Source organism: Capra hircus, chromosome 14, assembly GCF_001704415.2.
Source record: "Capra hircus breed San Clemente chromosome 14, ASM170441v1, whole genome shotgun sequence".
NCBI lineage: Eukaryota > Metazoa > Chordata > Mammalia > Artiodactyla > Bovidae > Capra > Capra hircus.
The window spans coordinates 30,021,496-30,047,175 of NC_030821.1; the positions used below are offsets into that span (position 1 = coordinate 30,021,496).

General features: G+C 34.0%; 1 protein-coding gene across 1 annotated transcript in view; it reads right to left on the reverse strand.

Moving 5' to 3' along the window:
• Positions 1-18,612, reverse strand: part of LOC108637475 (CUB and sushi domain-containing protein 3-like) — a 40,798-nt gene extending 22,186 nt beyond the window's left edge. Inside the window, exons 1-5 of the mRNA XM_018058089.1 lie at positions 18,513-18,612; positions 14,602-14,811; positions 8,154-8,342; positions 7,263-7,440; positions 6,261-6,406 (exon numbers count right to left, since the gene is read on the reverse strand). Coding sequence (XP_017913578.1) covers positions 6,261-6,406; positions 7,263-7,440; positions 8,154-8,342; positions 14,602-14,811; positions 18,513-18,612 — 823 coding nt within the window. The remainder of the gene's footprint in view (positions 1-6,260; positions 6,407-7,262; positions 7,441-8,153; positions 8,343-14,601; positions 14,812-18,512) is intronic.

A 25,680-nucleotide genomic window follows, 5' to 3' on the forward strand; every position in this document is an offset into this window, starting at 1 on the left:
TAAAGTATAAATGTAAATAAACATAAATACTCTATTAGAAAATCTAAAATGTAAGATAAGATATGGTAAGGAAAGGAATATTTACTGAACATATATTCTGCTGGGCACTATGATAACCATGTACTATTCATTGTCTCTAATTATTTCATCTCTGTAATGCAAAGTTGATGATAGTAATAATAAAAGCACTTATGTGGGTTGAGCTATATAAAATTCTTGATATTCAGTATTTTTGACCAATAATTTCATAAGGGTCAACCTAAGATATGCCAGTAATTGGAGTAATTTATATATATATACAATAGCTCGCTAATCTTTTCTACAACTATACTGTGTTGTATAGGTTAAGAAAGTGGAAACCAAAGGGTAACTAATCCGAAGTTAACTGAAAACAAAGCCCTAAACAAATACTTGAACTTCCTTATGTCTAAACTAATTATATTTTTAATATATATGATTCAGAACCTAGTTATTAAAATCATGTGGAACATGGCCTGGAATGAGAAAATATTTTATGTATTCACATAAATGTCAATGTAAATACATATTCATATTTTATATGTGTTTACATTATACTGTTATTCTTGCATTTTTCTATGTAAGGGTTTTCACATTTTCAAACACACACACACCCCCACACACATCCTTTCTCTGACGATATTTCCCCTTTGAAATATTTCCTAAGTTGTATAAGAATTTTATACTTCCTAAAGATTATTTTATGGATATTTAGAGTCCATCTACGAACAGATCATTTACATATGACTTAAATAAAATCCCTTACGATTATACAGTGGAAGTGAAAAATACATTCAAGGGATTAGATTTGACAGACAGTGTGCCTGAAGAACTGGATGGAGGTTCATACAGTGATCAAAACCATCTCGAGGAAAAAGAAAGGCAAAAAAAGCAAAATAGTTGTCTTAAAAGACCTTATAAATAGCTGAGAAAAGAAAAGAAGCAAAAGACAAAGAGGGAAAGGAAAAATGTATCCATCTGAATGCAGAATTCCAAAGAATAGTAAGGAGAGATAAGAAAGCCTTTCTACATGATCAATGCAAGGAAATAGAGGAAAACAATAGAATGGGAAAGTCTAGAGATTGTTTCAAGAAAATTAGATACTAAAAAAATATTTCATGCAAAGAGGGGCACAATCAAGGACAGAAATGGTATGGACCTAACAGAAACAGAAGATATTAAGAAGAGGAGGCAAGAATATATGAACGAACTATACCAAAAAGATCATATGATGCAGATAACCACGATGGTGTGATCACTCACCAGGAGCCAGACATCATGCAATATGAAGTTAAGTGGCCCTCAGGGAGCATCACTATGAACAAAGCTAGTGGAGGTGATGGAATTCCAGTTGAGCTATTTCACATCCTAAAAGATGATGCTGATAAGTGCTGCATTCATTATGCCAGCAAAATGGGAAAACTCAGCAGTGGCCACAGGACTGGAAAAGGTCAGTTTTCATTCCAGTCCCAAAGAAAGGAAATGTCAAAGAATGTTCAAACTAATGCACAATTGTACTCATCTCACATGCTAGCAAAGTAATGCTGAAAATCCTCCAAGCGATGCTTCAAAATTATGTGAACCGACAACTTCTAGATATTCAATCTGGCTTTAGAAAAGGCAGAGGAAGCAGAGATCAAATTATCAACATCTGCTGGATGATAGAAAAAGCAAGAGAGTTCCAGAAAAACATCTATTTCTGCTTCATCAACTATGCCAAAGCCTTTGACTGTATGGATAACAAAAAATTTTGGAAATACTAGACTACTTTACCTGCCTCCTGAGAAACCTGTATGCAGGTTGGGAAGTAACAGTTAGAACTGCACATGGAACAATGGACTGGTTCCAAATTGGGAAAGGAGTATGTCAAGGCTAAATACTGTCACCGTGCTTATTTAACTTATTTCCCTGATAGTTGGAAAGAATCTGCCTGCAATGCAGAATACTCCGATTCAATTTCTGGATCCAGAACATAGAGTGGAGAAGGGACAGACTACCCACTCCAGTACTCCTGGCTTCTCTTGTGGCTCAGCTGGTAAAGAATCCACCTGTAATGCAGGAGAGACCTTGACTTGATCTCTGGGTTGGGAAGATCCCCTGGAGAAGGGAAAGGCTACCCACTCCAGTATTCTGGCCTGGAGAATTCCATGGACTGTACAATCCATGGGGTCCCATAGAGTGGGATATGACTGAGCTACTTTCACTTCACTTCACTTCATGGGGAGTGCATCATGTGAATACTGGGCTGGATGAAGCACAAACTGGAAACAAGATTGCCAAGAGAAATATCAATAATCTCATATATGCATATACTGCTGCTGCTGCTACTGCTAAGTTGTGTCAGTCGTGTCCGACTCTGTGCGACCCCATAGATGGCAGCCCACCAGACTCCCCCGTCCCTGGGACTCTCCAGACAAGAACACTGGAGTGGGTTACCATTTCATTTTCCAATGCTTGAAAGTGAAAAGTGAAAGTGAAGTTGCTCAGTCATGTCCGTCTCTTAGCAGACTGCAGCCTATCAGGCTCCTCTGTCCATGGGATTTTCCAGGCAAGAGTACTGGAGTAGGGTGCCGTTGCCTTCTCAGATACATGCAGATGACACCACCCTTATGGTAGAAAGCAATGAGGTACTAAAAAGCTTCTTGATGAAGGTGAAAAACAGAGTGAAAAAGTGACTTAAAACTCAACATTCAAAAAACAAAGATCATGGCATCTGGTCCCATCAGTTCAGTTCAGTACAGTCACTCAGTTGGGTCTTTGTGACCCCATGGATGGCAGCACACCAGGATCCCCTGTACATCACCAACTCCCGGAGCATGCTCAAACTCAAGACCATTAAGTCAGTGATGCCATCCAACCATCTCATCGTCTGTCGTCCCCTTCTCTTCCTGCCTTCATTGTTTCCCAGCATCAGGGTCTTTTCTAATGAGTCAGCTCTTTGCATTGGTGGTCAAAGTACTGGGCATCAGCTTCAGCATCAGTATTTACAGTAGATATTCAGGATTGATTTCCTTTAGGATGGACTGGTTGGATCTCCTTGAAGCCCAAGAGACTTTTAAAAGTCTTCTCCAACACCACAGTTCAAAAGCATCAATTCTCTGGCACACAGCTTTCTTTATGGTCCAACTCTCACATCCATACATGACTACTGGAAAAACCATAGCTTTTCCTACATGGACTTTTGTCGGCAAAGTAATGTCTCTCCTTCTTCATATGCTGCCTAGGTTGGTCATGGCTTTTCTTCCATGGAGCAAGCATCTTATAATCATGGCTGCAGTCACCATCAGCAGTGATTTTGGACCCCAAGAAAATAAAGTCTGTCACTGTCTCCATTGTTTCCCCATCTATTTGCCATGAAGTGATGCAACCGGATGCCATGATCTTCGTTTTTTGAATGTTGAGTTTTAAGCCAGCTTCTTCCACTGTCTTCTTTCACTTTCATCAAGAGGCTCTTTAGTTCCTCTTCTCTTTCTGCCATAAGAGTGGTGTTATCTGCATATCTGAGGTTATTGATATTTCTCCCAGCAATCTTGATTCCAGTTTGTGCCTCATCCAGCCTGGCATTTTGCATGATGTTTTATGCATATAAATTAAATAAGCAGAGTGACAATGTACAGCCTTGACATACTCCTTTCCCTATTTGGAACCAGTCTGTTGTTCCATGTCCTGTTCTAACTGTTGGTTCTTGACCTGCATACAGATTTCCCAGGAGATAGGTAAGATGGTCTGGTACAGTCTCTCTAAGTATTTTCCATAGTTTGCTCTGATCCACACAATCAAAAGCTTTGGCGTAGTCAATGAAGCAGATGCTTTTCTGGAATTCTCCTGCATTTTCTATGATCCAACGAATGTTGGTAATTTCATCTTTGGTCCTCTGCTTTTTCTAAATCCAGCTTGAACATCTGGAAGTTCTTGGTTCACATACTGTTGAAGCCTTGCTTGGAGAAATTTCAGTATTATTTGCTAAAATGTGAGATGAGTGCAATTGTGCAGTAGTTTGAAATTTCTTTGGCACTGCCTTTCTTTATGATTGGAATGAAAACTGACCTTTTCCAGTCCTGTGGGCACTGCTGAGTTTTCCAAATTTTTTGGCCTATTCAGTGCAGCACTTTCTGATCCCATCTCTTCATGGCAAAATAGATGGGGGAAACAATGGAAACAGTGACAAACTTTATTTTCTTGGGCTCCAAAATCACTGCAGATGATGACTGCAGCCATGAAATTATACAATGCCTGTTCCTTGCAAGAAAAGCTATGACAAACCCAGACAGCATATTAAGAAGCAGAGGCTTTATTTGCTGACAAAGGTCCATATATTCAAAGCTATGGTTTTTCCAGTAGTTATGTATGGCTGTGAGAGTTGCACTGTAAGGAAAGCTGAGTGCTGAATAATTGATGCTTTTGAACTATGGTGTTGGAGAAGACTCTTGAGAGCCCCTTGGACTGCAAAGGAGATCAAATAAGTCAATCCCAAAGGAAATCAGTCCTGAATATTTGCTGGAAGGACTGATGCTGAAAGCGATGCTCCAACACTTTGGTCACATGATGCTGAGAGCTGACTCATTAGAAAAGTCCCTCATGCTGGGAAAGATTGAATGCAGGAGGAGAAGAGGACAACAGGTTGAGACAGTTGGAAGGCATCACCAACTTGATGGACATGACTGAGCAAGCTCCGTGAGCTGGTGATGGACAAGGTATCCAGGCATGTCACAGTCTGTGGGTCGCAAAGAGTTGGACATGACTGAGCTACTGAATTGAACTGAATGAACTGTACTTTCTTTATTCACTTTTTCAGGCAAGATGCAGACTAATAAATATTTATGTAGGGAATCATGAAGAGAGAAAATGTACAGAATATATTTCAGCAATGAATTCATCTTTTGAACTTAGAAATCATTTAGCTTTTGGTTCTCAAACTACGATTATCTTTCAAAGTATTAAAGCTATTGTTGCTGCTTTAGACTGTACCTGTATACTGCTGGCACCAATGAACAATTTACTGAAAAAGGCTAGTGAATTACTGAAAAAGGCTAATGAGTTACTAAAAAAAGTAAACAGCCTAATTCATAGTTTTCTGACTGATCTCCCCGTTTTCTAATTCACTATGCTGGAGTATACATGCAGCTCTGGCCACTACAGAAGCACAAATTGGGCATTATCTACTGATTGATAAGTGCTGAGGTTAAGGAAATCAAATATTTTCTGGTCTGTTTTCTATATATTTCTGTACTGAATGTACTTTAAGTGTTTTTGTTCATAACCATATTTGACATCATATTTTTCACATAATATAATCTTTGGGTATCAAAGATTTTCTTACTTTGTGTTAAAAAAAGAAGAAAACATTAAGCTGTTTGTTAATGTAATGTACAAGGTACATGTTCACCTTGGAAATGCTAATATAATTTTTGAAAATTTAATTTAGTAGCATCTTGATCTTGTGAAATGATCATGGAACTGGTCTGACAAAGTCATATGAAACAGAATGAGTTTATGAAACTATGGTCATAACAGATGAAAGAATATAGTCACTATGGTTTCATATTTCACTAAATATAAAAGTAAATGTTTTCATATATATAATGTAACAAAATTTAACATAAAAACAAATTTTAAAACCTCTGAAACCATCTGAATGCTCTTTTAAGAAAGTGAATTTTATGAAGATAGAACCCAGAATAATTCCATACAAAGAAGTGAAATTGCAATTCTTCATAAATTATGTTGCAGGAATAAAAGCTATGAAGTTAATGATCTGGAATAGTCATTTAAAACTGTAAGATTCTAGAATAGGTACAGTTGTGAAACAAGAGAGTATAAATGAATGAGTGATATGATCCAAAGCATAAAGTTATTGGATGCTAATTTTAGAAAGACTCACAGCAGGTTGAATAGATTAAACATTTTGTATTGAAAAAAAAATCTATTGATGCTTCAAAATTACATGTAATAAAATATGAACATCTGGTTCTCTTTTACTGATTTCTTTGCAAGAAATGATTATTTTCTACTGGGATAATTACTGACTGATTTATTTGTTATTTCCATTTGCTCACATTTTAATGTCCCTAAATGCTTAGAAGAGGTCATTGTTTGCAAGTAAAAGTATTTGAAGTGATTAAAAAAAAACTGTCAAATTTTAATACCTTTTCAATCACTGGCTAAATATATATTATACTCAATTTTTCCATGACAATTTCAAACATTGCCAAATCAAACAGAAATTCCTAGATGATACCAACCGTGATAACTGAGCACAAAAAAGCCACTTGTTGTGAAATCACTGTGGAATTTGATTAGAATCTGATTTGAAGTGCTATAGACTGATTCCAAAGCAGTATTGCCACTGAACTGTCCAATCTGTGGTGAGTTTTGGTCTGGTCCATCCCTACAGGGGAGAGACAGGGCAGGGAGGGGGAAGGGAGAATGAGATTGATGTTTTGGGAAAGTTTCACACAAAGTTTAATGAAAGTATTACATATGAGATATAAAGATGCAGTAGATGAAACAATCAGCACGTGCCAAATCATACTGGTGTATGTTTATTTGGATGGTAAAGTACTTAAAAACGTAAAGGGAGAAATAGATCACATTTCACCTAAATGAAATGTGCCCATATTAGCTGTAATTAACTAAATTGCCTTGACTTCCTGGTCACACCCCAGATCCTCCCAAATGCTGGAGGTTTTCCCTCTTATTTCTTCAAAATAATCTTGAGAATCATACACTGTTAAATTTGGAAAGAATTTTAGAAGTCCCTACAGTAATTCAATTAGCAAACTGTAAAAAATTAATTCATATGTCTTCTTTATAGTTTAGAGATATTTCAATTAACAGGATAATAATACAAAATAATATGATGAATTATTATGACAGAAATTCAGTAGCTGTATTAAGCAATTTATTGGAATATAGCCTTTTAAATTTCACTGGTTTTGAAATACAGAACTTTCTTACTATAAACTTACTCTGATTTAATTCCCAAGTTTTGCACATTATTTTAATAACAAATTTGATCTTCACCCATAAAGTATTTGTTCTACGTGTTTAGCTACTTCATGGGCAAACAAACTGAAATCTTTCTTATTTGTCTTATTCTCCAAAACACACTGTTACCTTCAGTTATTCACACCAGTTCAAGCATAAGATGGCAATCTGTACAGAGGACCATGATATATTTTACTCCTATCCTATTTCACTGTTATACACAGTTGAATCAATCAATACCAGAGGTGTTGGCTTACCATACAGTGATGAAATCATAGATTGGTTCTGTTTGTAGGACAGTAAAGTTGATGTAGATTCCATTCCCAGGGGGTACTTTTACAAGCCAAAAACAGTCTTGAAAGTTTGGATATTCATCTGGATACCCAGGAGAGTAAATGGTTCCATTCATTGCAGTTATATTCCCTCCACAAAGAGCTACAGAAAAGATATAATATGTTTAAATAGAATCATAGTAAATTGATTACAAAAAGATTGCAAACATTTCATACCTCTTAGACAGTATAAAAGACATTTGTGTTATGTTTCTACCTCAGTTAAGCTATATAAAATGAAGCTGGAAACCATGAACCAAACAGAGTGAATGTTTATTTATTTTTCAGCATGAGGTATTCTACATTGTTTTTCACTGTCACTAGATTAGTAAACTACACTGTATTTGCTTTTTTCAAATATTTTATCCATATATATATACTGTTCAACTTTGTCATATCATGTATAAATATAAGGACTTATAAAAGGATCGAGGCACTTTTATTTATTTATTTTAGAAGAAACGAGCCCAAATTCAGTAGCAGTACCTGGGCTACTATTTCATTAAAAAATGATTAGTAAACAAACACACATGCAATCACATAGACATCGCATAGGAGAAGCTCTAAAATGTTAACCAACTTACTTTAGCATCCAATAGAGAAGGTTAGGACTCCTGACTCAAGAATGACAAAATTAGTTCTTTATTATGGAGTTTTAAGGTCTTTGCTAACTATAATTCTTTAATTGAAAGGAAGACTCTATATTTAGCATGACATTTGAAGAGGAAAACAAACAAACAGAAGAAGAGTACCAAAATAAGAATTATTAAACAGAGATTATATCACCTAAAAGATAGCTTCAAGTTAGAAGCATACCTTCACACCTTGGAAGTGGATGATTCCAGTTACGACTCACTCCATGAAGGCAAGTGAGGGCTGAATTTCCAATCAGTGTATATCCAGGGAAACATTCAAATGAAATGGTTTGACCCACAGTAAAATCATTGCCGATTACAAAACCATTTCGAAATGGGCGTGGATCAGGACAGCTTTGCAACTGATAGGCTGGAAAATGTAAAAAAAAGAAAATTTTCCTTTTTGAACTATGAAAGACCACAAGTGGGTGCTATTTGCAATATGCAAAATAGATGTAGTGCTGCTTGCAATTGGTTAGAAATAGTAATTTGGGTTTATAGCAAGTGATGTTAATGACTGTATGTTTCTTATGTGTATAATTTTCATATTAAAATTTTAGCATAATTTATTAAAATGCATTGTTTACTCACTCACTGATAAAATATATTTAAAGTTATAATGAAAATATAAATTACCCTTAAAGCCACAGTTTTAATCAAACATACTCTGATCCCTTTACATAGAATGCAGTTGCTTTCTGGTTATATCACATGTATATAAAATAAAATAAATATATGTGTAAGCCTAATTCTGAATCTTTCTGAATATCTTAAGCTAATTTTCCCTCTAAAAGAAATAAATTACACTCTGCCAAGTTTTTCTAAAGAAGTAATTTAACAATATAAAGTACTAGGAAACAATTTCCATCTAACAAAAATTTTGTACTTCAGTCATAAAAATATTCTTGGCATTGAAGCACAACTATTTCATTTGTTCATACTAATGTTGTTCTACATTCTACATGAGAGTAAAGTTCCTGCATTTATCACTGTATCCTAAAAGCTTTGCTTATTCCCTTTTACATATTAGATGCTTAATAAACACTGCTGAAAATTTTTTGAACCTATAAACAGTATATATACTCATATTATTAATATTTGAGACTTCATTTTTCAGAAATTCAAAACCATATATAAATAGTAAAACACAAATTACCAGCAAAAATTATTTTTCTACTGACTATTAAATTCCTTTTTTAAAAACTTTTTTATTTTTCAGTAATTCCAAAGTTACACAAAGGTTGCAATAGTAAGAACTATGCCATCATCAGGTTTCCCAGTGGTTAACTCTGATACATTTTCATCATTCTCTCTTTCATTCCCTAACCCTGTCCCCATCTACATCTCTGTGTGTGTGTGTGTATATATGTATGTGTGTGAACACACTTTCTTCTTTTCAAATTAGTTGAGAATAACTTGTCACATCACTTCTATTTCACAAAGAAAAGGACACTCTTATGTAACCACAATAATGAGAACATTAACACTGAGTGTGTTAAATACTTAATTTCCCAAATTAGAAATTTACATTTAAGGTTGAATAAGGTACCCTAAGTTGTTAACTAAGATATTACTCTATATTTTAAATTTTAATACTCTAAAGTTTTCAGAATTAATGAACAATCCTTTAAGGATGTTAAGTGCTTAAATTGTCATTTTCATTTGAATTAATATTCCATAAGCAAAATATATCAAATCCAAAAAGTCATTTCAATTTAGGGTAAATGTATATCATTTGAGTATTAGTAATTAGGAAATATTATTCTATTAAATAAATCCTTTCAAGTTTCAATCACATTTAAAGGTAATTTTTCTCAGTTTTACTAAAATATAATTTATATACAGCACTGCATGAATTTAAGGTGTACAGTACATTGATTTGACTTATATGTTTTGTTCCAGTTCCAGTTCAGTCGCTCAGTCGTGTACGACTCTTTTGAGAACCCATGAACTGCAGCACGCCAAGCCTCCCTTGTCCATCACCAACTCCTGGAGTCTACCCAAACCCATGTCCATTAAGTCGGTGATGCCATCCAGCCATCTCATCCGCTGTGGTCCCCTCCTCCTCCTCCTCTCAAGCTTTCCGAAAATCAGTGTCTTTTCAAATGAGTCAGCTCTTCACATCAGGTGGCCAAAGTACTGGAGTTTCAGCTTCAATATCAGTTCTTCCAATGAACACTGAGGACTGATCACCTTTAGGATGGACTGGTTGGATCTCCTTGTAGTCCAAGGAACTCTCAAGAGTCTTCTCCAACACCACAGTTCAAAAGCATCCATTCTTCGGTGCTCAGCTTTCTTTATAGTCCAACTCTCACATCCATACATGATTACTGGAAAAACCATAGCCTTGACTAGACAGAACTTTGTTGACAAACTAATGCCTCTGCTTTTGAATATGCTGTCTAGGTTGGTCATAACTTTCATTCCAAGAAGTAAGCATCTTAATTTCATGGCTGCAGGCACCATCTGCAGTGATTTTGGAGCCCCCCCCCCCAAAAAAAAATAAAGTCTGACACTGTTTCCACTGTTTCCCCATCTATTTGCCATGAAGTGATGGGACCAGATGCCATGACTTAGTGTTCTGAATGTTGATGTTTAAGCCAACTTTTTCACTCTCCTCTTTCACTTTCATCAAGAGGCTCTTTAGTTCTTCTTGACTTTTTGCCATGAGGGTGGTATCATTTGCATATCTGAGGTTATTGATATTTCTCCTGGCAATCTTGATTCCAGCTTGTGCTTCATCCAGCCCAGCATTTCTCATGATGTACTCTGTGTATAAGTTAAATAAGCAGGGTGAAAATATACAGCCTTGGCATACTCCCTTTCCTCTTTGAAACCAGTCTGTTGTTCCATGTCCAGTTCTAATTGTTGCTTCCTGAACTGCATTCAGGTTTCTCAAGAGGCAGGCCAGGTGGTCTGGTATTCCCATCTCTTTAAGAATTTTCCACAGTTTATTGTGATCCACACAGTCAAAGGCTTTGGCATAGTCAATAAAGCAGAAATAGATGTTTTTCTGGAACTCTCTTGCTTTCTCGATGATCCAGTGGATGTTGGCAATTTGATCTCTGGTTCCTCTGCCTTTTCTAAAACCAGCTTGAACGTCTGGAAGTTCATGGTTCACGTATTGCTGAAGCCTGGCTTGGAGAATTTTGAGCATTACTCTACTATCGTGTGAGATGAGTGCAATTGTGCGGTAGTTTGAGCATTCATTGACATTGCCTTTCTTTAGGATTGGAATGACCTTTTCCAAATGTTTTGTGAAATGTTGTCTATGATAAGTTTAGTTGGCTGGATTATCTTGAATATAATAAAACTCATAGATGCCTGCATGATCCTGTGATAATTTATACATTTCACCTTTCTATGCTTTTTAGTTTAATACGGATGTATAGGAAATACATTTTAAAAGATCAGGAAAAAGTTCTCATCCTAATATCATATATAATACAAGACCTAAACCCTAAATGTTGCCAGTAATAGCATTAATGTGGAACCAAGTCCTTTAGTAGAAGAGTATACTTATCATTAATTATATACAATTCATTCTTCCAATATTCAGAATGTTTTGAAAGTTGCATCACAAACTTATGTAAAAATAACATTGATTCTGTGAATCTGTATTAACTTTTCAAAAAATGTCATCAGCTTAAAAATATAAACTCAGTAAAAGAAGAGATAATTTTAAAATTCAACAGAATTCACAAATAATATCTAGTGATCATTGCTATACATGATGGCTCATGTTAATAATATTAATATTATATAAGTAAAAGTAACAAATGCTATATATTTTTATTTTTTATGCAAATAAAGATTTTTTTCAAGAACACATTGACTGAAAAATGCAATAAAAAATGTTCAAATTCTAGTTTTTTCACATTCAAATAATAATATTGCTCTGAAAGGCCAAAGGAAAATGAGGGCATGGAAAGAAGATGAAGTCAGGTTTAAAGTCAATAGCAAAGTGCTTAGCATAAGGCCCTCTACACTTGTTAGAGAAGAACCACAAATATACTCCTGAGCCTTCTAGATGCAAAGAAGAAACTCAATCAGTTTCCTAGAAGTTTCTGAAATTAATTTCCTCAGGAATACAGTACATTTTGTATAGAAATGTGACAGTTATGATTTTCTGTTTTATATACAGGATGATATGTGGTACTATTAAATTATGTTTGCAAGCCTAAGCTAAACTGTAATCACTGAGACCCATGTGCAGTTGGATGTTACGTCTATTTTCAGTTCAGTTCAGTCACTCAGTCTTATCTGACTCTTTGCGACCCCATAGACTGCAGCATGCCAGGCCTCCCTGTCCGTCACCAACTCCCAGAGTTCATGCAAATTCATGTCCATTGAGTTGGTGATGCCATCCAATCATCTCAATCTCTGTCATTCCCTTCTCCTCCTGTCCTCAACCTTTCCCAGCATCAAGGTCTTTTCAAATGAGTCAGCTCTTCACATCAGGTGGCCAAACTATTGGAGTTTCAGCTTCAGCATCAGTCCTTCCAATGAACACTCAGGACTGATCTCGTTTAGGATGGACTGGTTGGATATCCTTGCAGTCCAAGGGACTCTCAAGAGTCTTCTCCAACAACACAGTTCAAAAGCATCAATTCTTCAGCACTCAGATTTCTTTATAGTTCAACTCTCACATCTATACATGATTCCTGGAAAAACCATACTTTTGACTAGACAGACCCTTGTTGGCAAAGCAATGTCTCTGCTTTTTTATATGGTATCTAGATTGGGCATAACTTTCCTTCCAAGGAATATGCATCTTTTAATTTCATGGCTGCAGTCACCATCTGCAGTGATTTTGGAGCCCCCAAAAATAAAGTCTGACACTGTTTCCACTGTTTCTCCATCTATTTCCCATGAAGTGATGGGACCCGATGCCATGATCTCAAGTTTTCTGAACACTGAGCTTTAAGCCAACTTTTTCATTCTTCTCTTTCACTTTCATCAAGAGGCTCTTTAGTTCTTCTTCACTTTCTGCCATAAGGGTGGTGTCCTCTGCATATCTGAGGTGCTTGATATTTCTCCTGGCAATCTGGATTTCAGCTTGTGCTTCATTCAGCTCAGCATTTCTTATGATGTACTCTGCGTATAAGTTAAATAAGCAGGGTGACAATACACAACCTTGACTTTTCCTCTTTGGAACCAGTCTATTGCTCCATGTCAAGTTCTAACTGTTGCTTCCTGACCTGCATTCAGGTTTCTTATGGGGCAGGTCAGGTGGCCTGGTATTCTCATCTCTTTCAGAATTTTCCACAGTTTATTGTGATCCACACAGTCAAAATTTAACTACTCTTAAATTTCTTTTCAGGTATATACAGCAAATATTTATTGTGCTCTTACTCTTCTAGGCACTTGAGACACATCAATGAACAACACAAAGATCTCTGCTCTGGTGGAACTCATATCCAAAAGTATCACCTGCTTGTGAATCAACTAGAAATCAGGAAAAACTTGAATTAATTTTTTTAAAAATCACATGATCATTAAATCCTTTAATAATTAAGGCAGTGATGTAATTAAAGTTTGTTACTTTTGATTGAATATTACAATCACTGGAACTGCATTGTTAGAATAAATATTATAACTTAAACATTTACTTTTAAATTTCAGACTTTTAAGATCTGAATTGACATTAAAAAGCGAAAACAGAAAACACCAAAACAAAACTACACTAAATAATTACTAATGATATACAAAGTGAAAGTGAGGTCACTCAGTCGTGTCCGACTCTTTGTGACCCCGTGGACTGTAGCCCACCAGGCTCTGCTGTCCATGGGATTCTCCAGGCAAGAATACTGGAGTGGGTTGCCATTTCCTTCTTCAGGGGATCTTCCTGACCCAGGGATCAAACCCAGGTCTCCTGCATTGCAGGCAGATGCTTTAACCTCTGAGCCACCAACATGGTAAATATTTTACAATCATTTCATCATAAAGTTCAAAACAACTTATCTGGGATGTACTCTTACTAACTCTATTATGAAAATGAAAAAATGAACTTATGCCCTACATCACTAAAGACTGAACATAGAGAATCCACATTTAAGCCTAGGTCTTCCAGAGTCTAAGCTTTATCTTATAAAGGGATGAAATTCATGCTCAAGGTCATGCAGCAGACTTATATCGGAAATAGACCTAATATAATATGATTGACAAAGTATTTATTTATTTCATATTCTCAAAGCAGTAGAATGATATCAATGAATGTTATGTTATTCTTTCATTATAAAGTAAAAGAAAATAACTTTGCATATAGTAGATGAGCACCACAAAATATCTTTTTAATATACTCATTTTTATATGAAAGCAAAGACTCAATCTTACATTTCCCCATGTCCTGTCTGACTGCCTAGCCTTGATTTGTTTTATTTTATTGTGTATTAAAATGAATTAAATACTTTTTTCATGGTTAGAATTTGTAAGGCCTCAAAAATACATAATTTCCCCACATTTGGTTGCCTGAAAACTGCATTATTTAAAACTCTTCCTAACTTAAGCTTGCCTTGGTTAGGCTCCTTTTTTCTTTCTAAAACACAACTTAGAAAATACTTAAGAGTTAGATTGCTAATAGCTGTCTAGAGGCTAAATAATTTCTCATTTTGTATTATTCCACTCACCTTGGTATACAATGTGAAACCCTTGTTTGTTTTGTGAATAGTCACTGTGAAAATACAAGCTGGTTTCATGGGTTGTGCTAAACAGGGAAGATGGTATTTGAGGACCACTAAGTCGCCCAATAACAGTACTAGTTTCTGAGGATCCACTTCTTACTTCCAAATAATCATGTATGGTTTCTGTAGAAAAATTTACAAACTGCAGATGGACACCTAAGGAAGAAAAACAAACATTATGCTACTTATTTATTTTTTACCAAATTAAGTGCATGCATATACACAAACACACACATTCACACTAATGTTGTTAAGATATATTTCCATTTAGGTTGAGAGGCATACTGTCAAGATCTGGGCCATGGGTTTGCTGTCTGTTCAGAACAATTAGCTTTGCTATAGTTCAAAGTAATAGAATACTGCTCTCAAATGCCCACAATTTGTCACATGGGAAAATCTCATTTTACTACAATGTCACCATAGCAAAACTAATCAAGAAAGTAGCTTTCTTGCTCTTTAATACCATTTAAAATTAGATCAATCAACTCTTAAAGATGAAAAGCCACTCAATAATTTTTATTTTGTAAAAGGCCAATTTGAGGGCAAAATACGATTGCAAAGTTTTATATATTAACATAATCAGATTTCACGACTGTGTTAGAAATCAGTCACATACAGGGGATAAATCTACTTCTCGAAAATATCATTTTGAGGCATGTAATTTTCAGTATGCTGTTTTAGTATTTTCTTGTCAGAAGGTAATGCCAAATGTTATATTATATTTGTGATAAAATCTAGGGGTCATTGTTATTTGCTATATTACAAAATAATTTCTTTATAAACATAACTAAAATATGGGATGGTGAAATGCCTTTGGGGTAGAAAAAATAAAAAGTCTCATTGAGGTTGTTGTTCAGTCACTCAGTCATGTCGGACTCTCTGTGACCCCATGGATGGCAGCGTGCCAGGTTTCCCTGTTCTTCACCATCTTTCAGAGTTTGCTCAAACTCATGTCCATTGAGTTGGTGACCTTAAAGAGGTATGTTCTCCTAATTCAATTAATATTCAATTTTTATTGAATTTTATGTTTTGTTTTCACAACTACCATTCTTCAACTTGTTAGTAATAAAATTTGATATTTTTTGTGTTTTCCTTTCACAAGGCACTATTTTAAGTTTTTTATATGCTAACATTTCATGCTCATGATTACTTGTGAGAATGAGGAAACTGAGGCACAGGGAAGCTCAATATTATTCTAAGCTTACATAATATCCTAAAAAAGCTTAAATTACAAGTCAGATACTCTGGCTGTTGAGCTGTTGCTCTTAATAACTAGTGAGGTTTTCAAGTCAAATCATATTTTGTTCCTGGAAACAGTTACATGCAAATCCTCTGATACATGGAAAAAGAATTCTATGAACAAATAAATTTGGGAAATACTCAAAATATGCTTTAAAATATTAAATTCATTCTGGATAAACAGAAAATCTTCTTAGAAGTTTGAACATGATTAGCTTAATATGTGAAGCTACAAGAAGTACATATTTTTCTAAAAATTTCCCCACAGTAATCTTTTCACACATTATATTATCAATAATATTTGCATAGACATGAGAAAAATATTTCTTTAACTTTATATGTATTCAATTTTATTTTAATGTTTATAAATTATTTGTCAAATACATTAGAACCAATATTGAGGTAACCAATATCAAGGAAAACAGTGGAAAACTTAAATGTAGTCAAATCAGAAACAGTCTCCTGTTTTTATTTCTAAAACAGAGAAAGAGATGCATATACTTTTTAAGTTTTAATAAACAATTTTTAAAATAAATGAAGCATTAACAAGAACTATGATGATATGGCACTACTGCAAATATATCTAATAATTTATTTTAAAATAATTCACTTATCTCCATAAGCAACATGGGATGAGCCCTCTTAAGTAGCTAGTAAAAGATATAAGAATAAACATACTGTTTCAAATCTATTATTCATCTATTCACTTTCAATCAAAAGTTACAGAATTTGGCTATGACTTCAAGTTAAAGGGTGTTCCTATGTTGGAGCTAAAATAATTATCATTAGAAAGTTCCACAGCATTCTTCTCTCAGTGACCTACTATTCTCCCCAAACTTCAAACCAGTCACATAGTGCAAAAGTTTGTTAAATTTCTTTAGCTTTGTTATCTGCAGTTTTCCATATGTCATTCTGTTTACCTACAATTTCTTTTGTATTCCACACAGCCTGACCCTCTTTTCTGGGCTTACTTACATTTAAAGCCACAGTTCAGGCATCACTTCCTCTGGCAAAACTTTTTTCGTGTTTCCTGGACTAGGTTGGATGTCTGTACTAAGCTTAATCCTGTACTCTTTAATTTACTTCACTGCAATTGCATATCTGACTATCTGTCTCCTCATCATGACTGTAACTCAACTGGGAAAAAGTGCATAGTCTGTTTTACCATGCATCTATCCCTAGCACTTAGCAAAATACCTGGAGTATGATATGTACATACTCAGTATAGAGTTCCAAAACTATCAGTTTCTATTAATTTATGTAAAACGTTCTTAATGAATTACTATTCTGAGGCTATTGATGCTTTTGGGTAAATGCATGCATGCAGCATGCAGTCAGTTGTATCTGACGCTTTGTGACTCTATGGACCATAGCCCACCTGACTTCTCTGTGCATGGGATTCTCCAGCCAAGAATACTGGAGTGGGTTGTCATGCCTTCCTCGAGGGGATCTTTCCAACCCAGGGATCAAACCCACACATCTCACGTCTCCAGCATGGACAGACAGGTTCCTTACCACCAGTGCAACCTGGAAAACCATTGGGTAAATGAAGCATCTAATAAGTGAGTTGGGCTTCTGTGATAGCTCAGTTGGTAAAGAATCTGCCTGCAATGCAGGAGATCCTGGTTCAATTCCTAGGATGGGAAGATCTGCTGGCGAATAGATAGGCTACCCACTCCAGCATTCTTGGGGGTTCTCTTGTGGCTCAGCTGGTAAAGAATCTGCCTACAATGTGGCAGACCTGGGCTTGATCCCTGGGTTGGGAAGATCTTCTGGAGAAGGGAAAGGTTACCGACTCCAGTATTCTGGCCTGGAGAATTCCATGGTTTGTATAGTCCATGGGGTCACAAACAATCTGACATGACTGAGCGACTTTTACTTTCATTCTCAATAAGTGAGATAATACAGAATATCTTAACTCTAAATATACTAGGTTTGTATTTCAAGGAGTATCTACATGTTATTCTACTGTGATTTAATGAATAAATCTATCCCCAATCTAACACTGCTATTTATGCATTTATAGACTAGTGGGATATGAAGTAGCTGCAAGAGAATATGTTAGTGATACAGGAGGGAAATAATTTATTTTTAAATGTATTATATATATTTAATGCTATATATATGAACACTGGGAATTATATTATTAGAATTAGAAAGGTATTATTACATCAACATGGGTATTTAAATCTTACAGTAGAAAAACTGTACTACTTTTAAAATGTATAAAACTTATTTATTTACAATGAATATTGCATTCAATAGATTATCAGAAAATAATTTTTCTATGTACTACTTGGCTACAAGTAGAAGAGAGTTATAAAAACAAAATACATGAAAATCATGTTGCATTTATCACTACTACACACATCTAAGTCAGGCTATATTCATACATATTGTCTGGAAAATATCATGGTTTTTCTATTTATCAACTACCTATAAAATTTAAAAACGCCCATATTCTTTCAATTATCCAAGAACTCCAAGTGAAGCACATGTAATCACAAAGTAAACTATAATTTGTGAATATTTCATTAAGCTCTTATTACACTTTGATATTTTCTAAAGGATGAATTAATAATATAAAAAACTCTTTCATGTGTTTTTAATATACATACCAAAACCTATGGGCAGCTTTATTGTCCACGTGCAATCTAAACTGCTGGGGTAGTTTCCAGGAAACCCAGGGCTGAGGATCACACCACTGAAATCTGACATTGCACCACCACACTGAGCTGCAAGAGAATTGAGGTCCCACTTAAGCCAAAGTACTTTTTTGTATTAAAAACAGACTGAAATCATTTTGAGTATGAATCAAGTTTCTGAGTTAAAACTGATACAAATTTGAATATTTTCAATCTAATTCACCACATACCAGTATTCAAATATAATCAACTGAGAAGGCACTTTGTAAAATACATAAAAGGATAATGTATTTCCTTCCTCAGCTGTAAATACAAGCTAAATCAATTACTGAACAGAGAAGAGTAGTTCATGTGCAGTGAATACAATCAAACAAGAAGCACAGATCCTTTTCCATAGTGAGCAGTACATTTCTGATCCAAAGTACATCTAGAAATGTTTTGATTCATTCAAAAGATGATACAATTTAGAATAAAATCAAGCCAGCAACACTCATTCTAAGTATTGTAGTGAGGAGAGTTTCATTTCCCAGTCTTCCTCTTTTCCTATTTTTGTGAGAAGGCTAAAAGTTTTTAAGTAAAATACTGGTTTCTATTGATAATATGCAAGGGATTCACAGACCGTAAGATATGGCCTCACTTTATCCTAAAATAATCTAGATAAAAAATAGGGGAGTATAACATAAGTAAAAGGATGCCCCCATATTTGAGAATTTTGGGATAAATTTATACTTTTTTAGAGTCCCTATTATTCTGATTTATTATAAATGAGCTAACCATAAACTATAAGAACAGATAATTACCCAAGTTTTAATTTTACATGATTATATAGAATTATTTAACATGTAATAAGAGAACTGCAGTCTAGAAGCTAATTCTTTCCTCTTAGTGTACATTTTCATCCTTTTGTCACAGAAGGACTAAAATACACATCTCAGTTGTTGGTTGAAGAATCAGGTTTCATGATTGCACATCAGGTTAGAAAGTTACCTGTAAAAGTACCTGCAACTTCATTCATTTATTATTATGAACAGCAACAAATAGATATATTCAAACTTCAGCTTATAGATCATAAAGGCAAATTCAGTAGAAAGTTTATTAATGTTCTATGTGATATTGGTAGCTAGTTTGATAGCTATCTTTAGCTATGTGAGCTGAATAAATTATGTATCAAGCAGATTTTACTAAGGGGATATATATAACCTTGTAGTTAATCTGCATGTCAACCTTTCTTTAAAAGTTGTAATTATCACTGTGTAATACACCTGTATATTTTCCACCCTTCTCAAATCTCAGCTCATCCATCTTTAAACCAGAACAGTTTTCAACATATATAAACCATTAATGTTTACCAATTAATTTTCCTAAAATTTGATTATCTACATATATTTATTATACAATCCAATAATTGGGAATTATAGAGACAATATTTTGGCCAATCAAAAGTACTTTTAAAGTTCTTGGAAAGAATGCAATTGTATATTTGTTTTGCTTTATTCTGAATTTTAAGTGAAAGAACACAAGGACTCTCTTTTGCTTTCTTGCCTTCACAATCTCAAGTGTTTGAGTTACTCCCTGTCCCTGTAATTCTACTACTTTCCATCTCTTTAGAAATGATCGCAAAATCCTGTCCTCTGCATTGCCCACATTGCTAGAGTGTAAATCTCAAAATCAGAGAAGGAAGAAAGAAAGAATACAAAAAACAGATAGTGAAAGAGAAAGAAAAATAGTAACAAACCATGAAAACAAGAATACAAACACTGCATCTGCCTTCAGGTCCACACCCCTGCCTATTTTCTCAGTGACTCTGCAAGCTCATGCACACCTAGGCCTTAATGACAACACTGTGCTTCACCAGCCGTTTCATAGGAGACTCTTTTGAGCCCTATTATAGGCTTTTTTCTTAAGGACACAACAACAGCATAGTCCTCCAAGATAAAATCATCTTTGATTTTTCCTTCAGATTTATCTCTATTACGTAGAAATCTCTAGTGATTTTTCCTTTCTTCTACTACAATATCTGGCTGACTGTTTATTTTTCAGTTTATGAGATTGTAACCTTGAGGCCTAATGACTACAGTTTTAAGGCATTCTCTGAATCAGCCTCTTGCCTTCAGTTTCTCCTTAAAATATAGTCATGATATCAATTCTAACATTTTGTCAAATATGGTATAAGTTTACTGTCCAAAATTTATAAAATATAAAAATTGAGTAGAAAATAAATAACAGTGCTCTGGAATTCCACTACCCATAGATAACCTGTCTACCTTTATAATTCTTTATTTCTCTGCAGAAAAGCATACATTCATGCATGTGTGTTTATACACTACATATATAAAGAAAACAGGATGATACTGAGAATCACTTTAAGAATTTTTATATTTGACTACATATTGTAAACTTTGTTCATGTTATTAAATATTCCATTATAATGTTCACTTCCCCTTTTCCCATTATTGGACGCTTAAGTTGTTGCATATTTCTCATTATAATACCACTGTGGACACCCTGTGTATTTCAGGTTTGGTGTTAAATATTTTAATGTGTTCTCTCATTTCGTTCTCATAATGGGCCTATTACTATTCCATACAACAGATAAGCAAACAGAATAATATACTTGCCGTGCAAAGCTATTGCACCTTAGCTGAAATTAAAATGTAGATACATTGCACATCAAAATATGATCAGTATTTAATAGTTTCATACAAATTTAGCCTATATAAATTTAAAATTTCTAGTTTAATTTTATTGAAATATCATTTCCATCTAATACTTCCCTTGTTAAAAATATTCAATGGAATATAAATTTAATCAAAACACAATATTTACCTAAAAACTAAGCAATTTGTTAAGAGTAATAACCGAAGCTACTACTACAGCAAAATGGAAATTACCATATCATAACTGAGTGATATTTAAATTGATACAACTTTCTAAAGCAATTTGATATTTGTAGAATTTTTAAATAGTTATTCAATAACAAAATTAATCTACTCATGTAAGATCCTAAGTAAACAATAAGGTATCTGCAAGAAGGCATGTGAAGAACACTTTAAAAGAAATGTGTATAAATGTATAAATGTGAACTAAAGGTGTATAAACGTATATCAAAAAGACAAAAAACTAAGCTAACAAAAGAGAATAACTATACAAATTAGACTATGCTATGGACGCTTACCCCTTGGAAGAAAAGTTATGACCAACCTAGACAGCATATTCAAAAGCAGAGACATTACTTTGCCGACTAAGGTCCGTCTACTCAAGGCTATGGTTTTTCCAGTAGTCATGTATGGATGTGAGAGTTGGACTGTGAAGAAGGCTGAGCGCCGAAGAATTGATGCCTTTGAACCGTGGTGTTGGAGAAGACTCTTGAGAGTCCCTTGGACTGCAAGGATATCCAACCAGTCCATTCTGAAGGAGATCAGCACTGGGATTTCTTTGGAAGGAATGATGCTAAAGCTGAAACTCCAGTACTTTGGCCACCTCATGCAAAGAGTTGACTCATTGGAAAAGACTTTGATGCTGGGAGGGACTTGGGGCAGGAGGAGAAGGGGACGACCGAGGATGAGATGGCTGGATGGCATCACTGACTCGATGGACGTGAGTCTGAGTGAATTCCAGGAGTTGGTGATGGACAGGGAGGCCTGGCGTGCTGCGATTCATGGGGTCGCAAAGAGTCAGACATGACTGAGCGACTGAACTGAACTGAACTGAACTGAACTGATGTGCTATAAAGCCATTTAAAAAATAAAATTTTTGGAAACATGCTATGATGGAGAAAATATTTCTAAGTGAATGCCAAGAAAGACATTATAAAAACTATACATACTGTAGAATCTCAAAACTTTAATTTGTTCACTCAACAATATTTATTGGATATGTACTTAAGATACTAACTGTTCTTGGCAGTAAAGGACAGTAATGAATAAGAGACCAAAACTCTCTGCTTTCATATCAGCAAAATATATATATATATATATATATATAATTTTTATCTTTATCATCTCAATTTTATACTTAATTGGATATATACATAGCCCACATTCATAACACTTACATAAATGACATCATCTGCATATATATAATTTTTTGTAATAGTTACTTTATGTATATATGTAATTTGTAATTGGTATTATATGCATAAATTATTTATAACACCTAAAGAAATAAATCCTTCCAAAATTGTCATCCAACCTAAAGTCTGAATGCTTTTATTATTGTTTGTCAATAAAAGGCATCTTTACTCAAACATTAATTTCCAGTACTCTCTAACAAAAATTGTGCATATGGCACATAGGCATCACAGACTGAATTGTGTCCTCCTAATATTCACATGTTAAAGCCCTAACTCCCAAATGTGACTGCATTTGGAGATAAGTGATATCTCTTTTAAGGAGATAGTTAAAGTTAAATAAAGTCATGAGGGTAGGGAGCTCTAATCTAATAGTACCGGTGTACTATCAGGGAGCTCCCTCACAGTGAAAAGGCCATGTCAAGATAGAGGGAGAAGATCATCTTCTACAAGTCAAGGAAAGAGGTACTCCAAAAATACAACCCTGCCACCACCTTGACCTTGAACTTCTAGCTTCTAGAAATATGACAAAATAAATTTCTGTCATTGAAGTCATTTAGTCTATAGCATTTTGTTACACTAGCCCAAGGAAATTAATATATTACAGGTTTGTTCACTGTGAAAGGGTAATCTTCTTCATTTATTTAATTACATCTGCCATTCAATACCCTTTGTAAATTTTATTGACTGACTATATTTCCCAATGACTTCAGTCAACACCATTCTCATCTTTCTTAAATTCCATCAGGTATTCAATGGCATTAAACACTAAATCACTCTCCTATTTCATTTCATTTATTTCTACAAATCATGTTTTAATGATGGAAATCATAACTCACACTTTCTTTTCATACTCTATAGAGCCCAGAATATTAATGGTAGCATACAGACACCAGAATCTTAAAAATGAAAAAAAAAATTAAGGTAGATAGAAATAACTGGAAGCTGCATTAAATTAGGGTAAATATTTGGGTTCAAATTTTGAAGTCTCAAGTATTCTTTTGATACATCATACATCTCATGGGGTGTCATGCTCCCTTTGGTAGACTCTAGCTTTCTTACTTATTTTGGCTCAAGAGTAAGAAATAGAATATTTACTTGTTTTCCTGATCTATGAGTATGAGTAGTTCTACAATATTATACTGAGAAAACTCTCTGGGAATCAGAAAACCTAATACCGTTTCTCAATTTGTAGTTTTAAGCCATACATTGATAATTACTTTGGGACCAAAAAATGTAAAACTTTAAAATTTGAAAAAAAATTGAAACATTTACCTGGGAATATAACTTTCATAAAACCTGCAAAAGGCAAACTTTATGTTTGAAAAACAACATATACAAGGTGTATCTTTAAAATATCTAATAAATAATTTATAGTCCTTTAACTCACCCAAACAAATTGGGATTGGATAATTCCATCTTCTTACAGGTCCAGGCATGCATGTAATATGAGAATGGCCCTATATAAACAAGACAGAGCAGTTCAGTACACATTTTTAAAAGTCTAAATATAACATAGGATAGTGAATGATACTTATGAAAACAATATATTGCATTGTAATATATTTAATACTATTGAAAATCTTAGTGTGACTTAAAACAAGGAAGGTAATTATATACACTTGTGTTAAAATGTAAAAAAAATAAGATTTTGGTAGAAAAATTAAGACTCTATATCACATTAAAATTGTTTTAACATTGTTCTACCAAAACATGTTCTACTAAGGTACTGCAATAATTACAAAAGGGAAATGGCCATATATATAGTGGTTTACAATAAAGTGCTGTAATATTCAAGGTGAGATATATAAAAATGATTATAAAATTCTATTATAAAAATATGAAAAGTCAACTAAAGTATATTAAATTTATACAGAGTCTAGAAAAACTTAATGTTCTACTGAGACTAATAATTTGGGATAAAAGTTTAAAGACTATAAATCATTCATTTTAAATTTTATTTCCTCTAAGAAATTTATTGATTTAACATGGGAAATAGTTTCTGTCTCATTTTTTTTTCCTTAATTTCTTAATAGGTCTATGCTTTAGGGAGATTTTTATGAGGCCATAAATTCAGACCATTTAAAAAACTTGCAAAAGATTAATATAAACACATAAATTGATAATTTACATTGTAACTCCATAGTTTTAGCAAAACTTATTTGTAGTCATTTTTTTATGAATCTGGGGAATTTATTATCATGGAAGCTTTATTTAATGCTTTAAGTAGCACTTTCATTTTTATTTGAAAATTCTGAAAATCTAGGAGTTCAATTTTTACATCTTATGTGTACAGAGAGAAAGGGAAACATTTATTTTGATTTCAAAATCATCGTTGATTACTTGCAAACAAAACAATTTAGTCCATTCCAGCAATTTCCCTCACAAATACCTCATTGACAAATTGAATACCTTTTGATTTAATAATGTTTAATTATGCAGCCTGAGATAAGTATTGTTTTATAACTTCTATATTATTAATCATTAATTTGCTAAAATATTCTGAAAGGGTAATTAAATTCAAAGCTAAAATTTTAAAGTAGACCTACCTGAAGAGAATAGCCTTGATCACACTGAAAGGATACTACATCACCAACCATGTATCTGTCTCCAATTTTAATCCCACTGCTAGGAGTCTGTGGTTCAGGACAGGAATCCAAACCAATAGCTAAGAATAATTAGCAGTAAAATGTAACTTTCAAATGCTTAAATCATACCTAAATTACCAAAATTGAATATTGATGTCATTAAAACTAGATTTACACTGAGACATTAAGGATATTCTGTGAATAAAATTTAACTGTATATGGTTACAGCAATGTGCTTTGGAACTACACCATAGAACTATTTGAATTTTCATGGCACCAACCATTAATTAGCTGTGTGATTATACCTAAACTCTTCTTTAATTCTCAGCCTAAACATCTTCTATAATACAAGTAAAAATTCCTAAAAAGAAACTTGCTAAATAAAAATAATAATTTACTGTGATAATAAAATGGAATTATATTTGTAAAACATTCTAAGAAAAATGACTAAAAAAATATTTGCTATCTTGTCCATATCACTTGA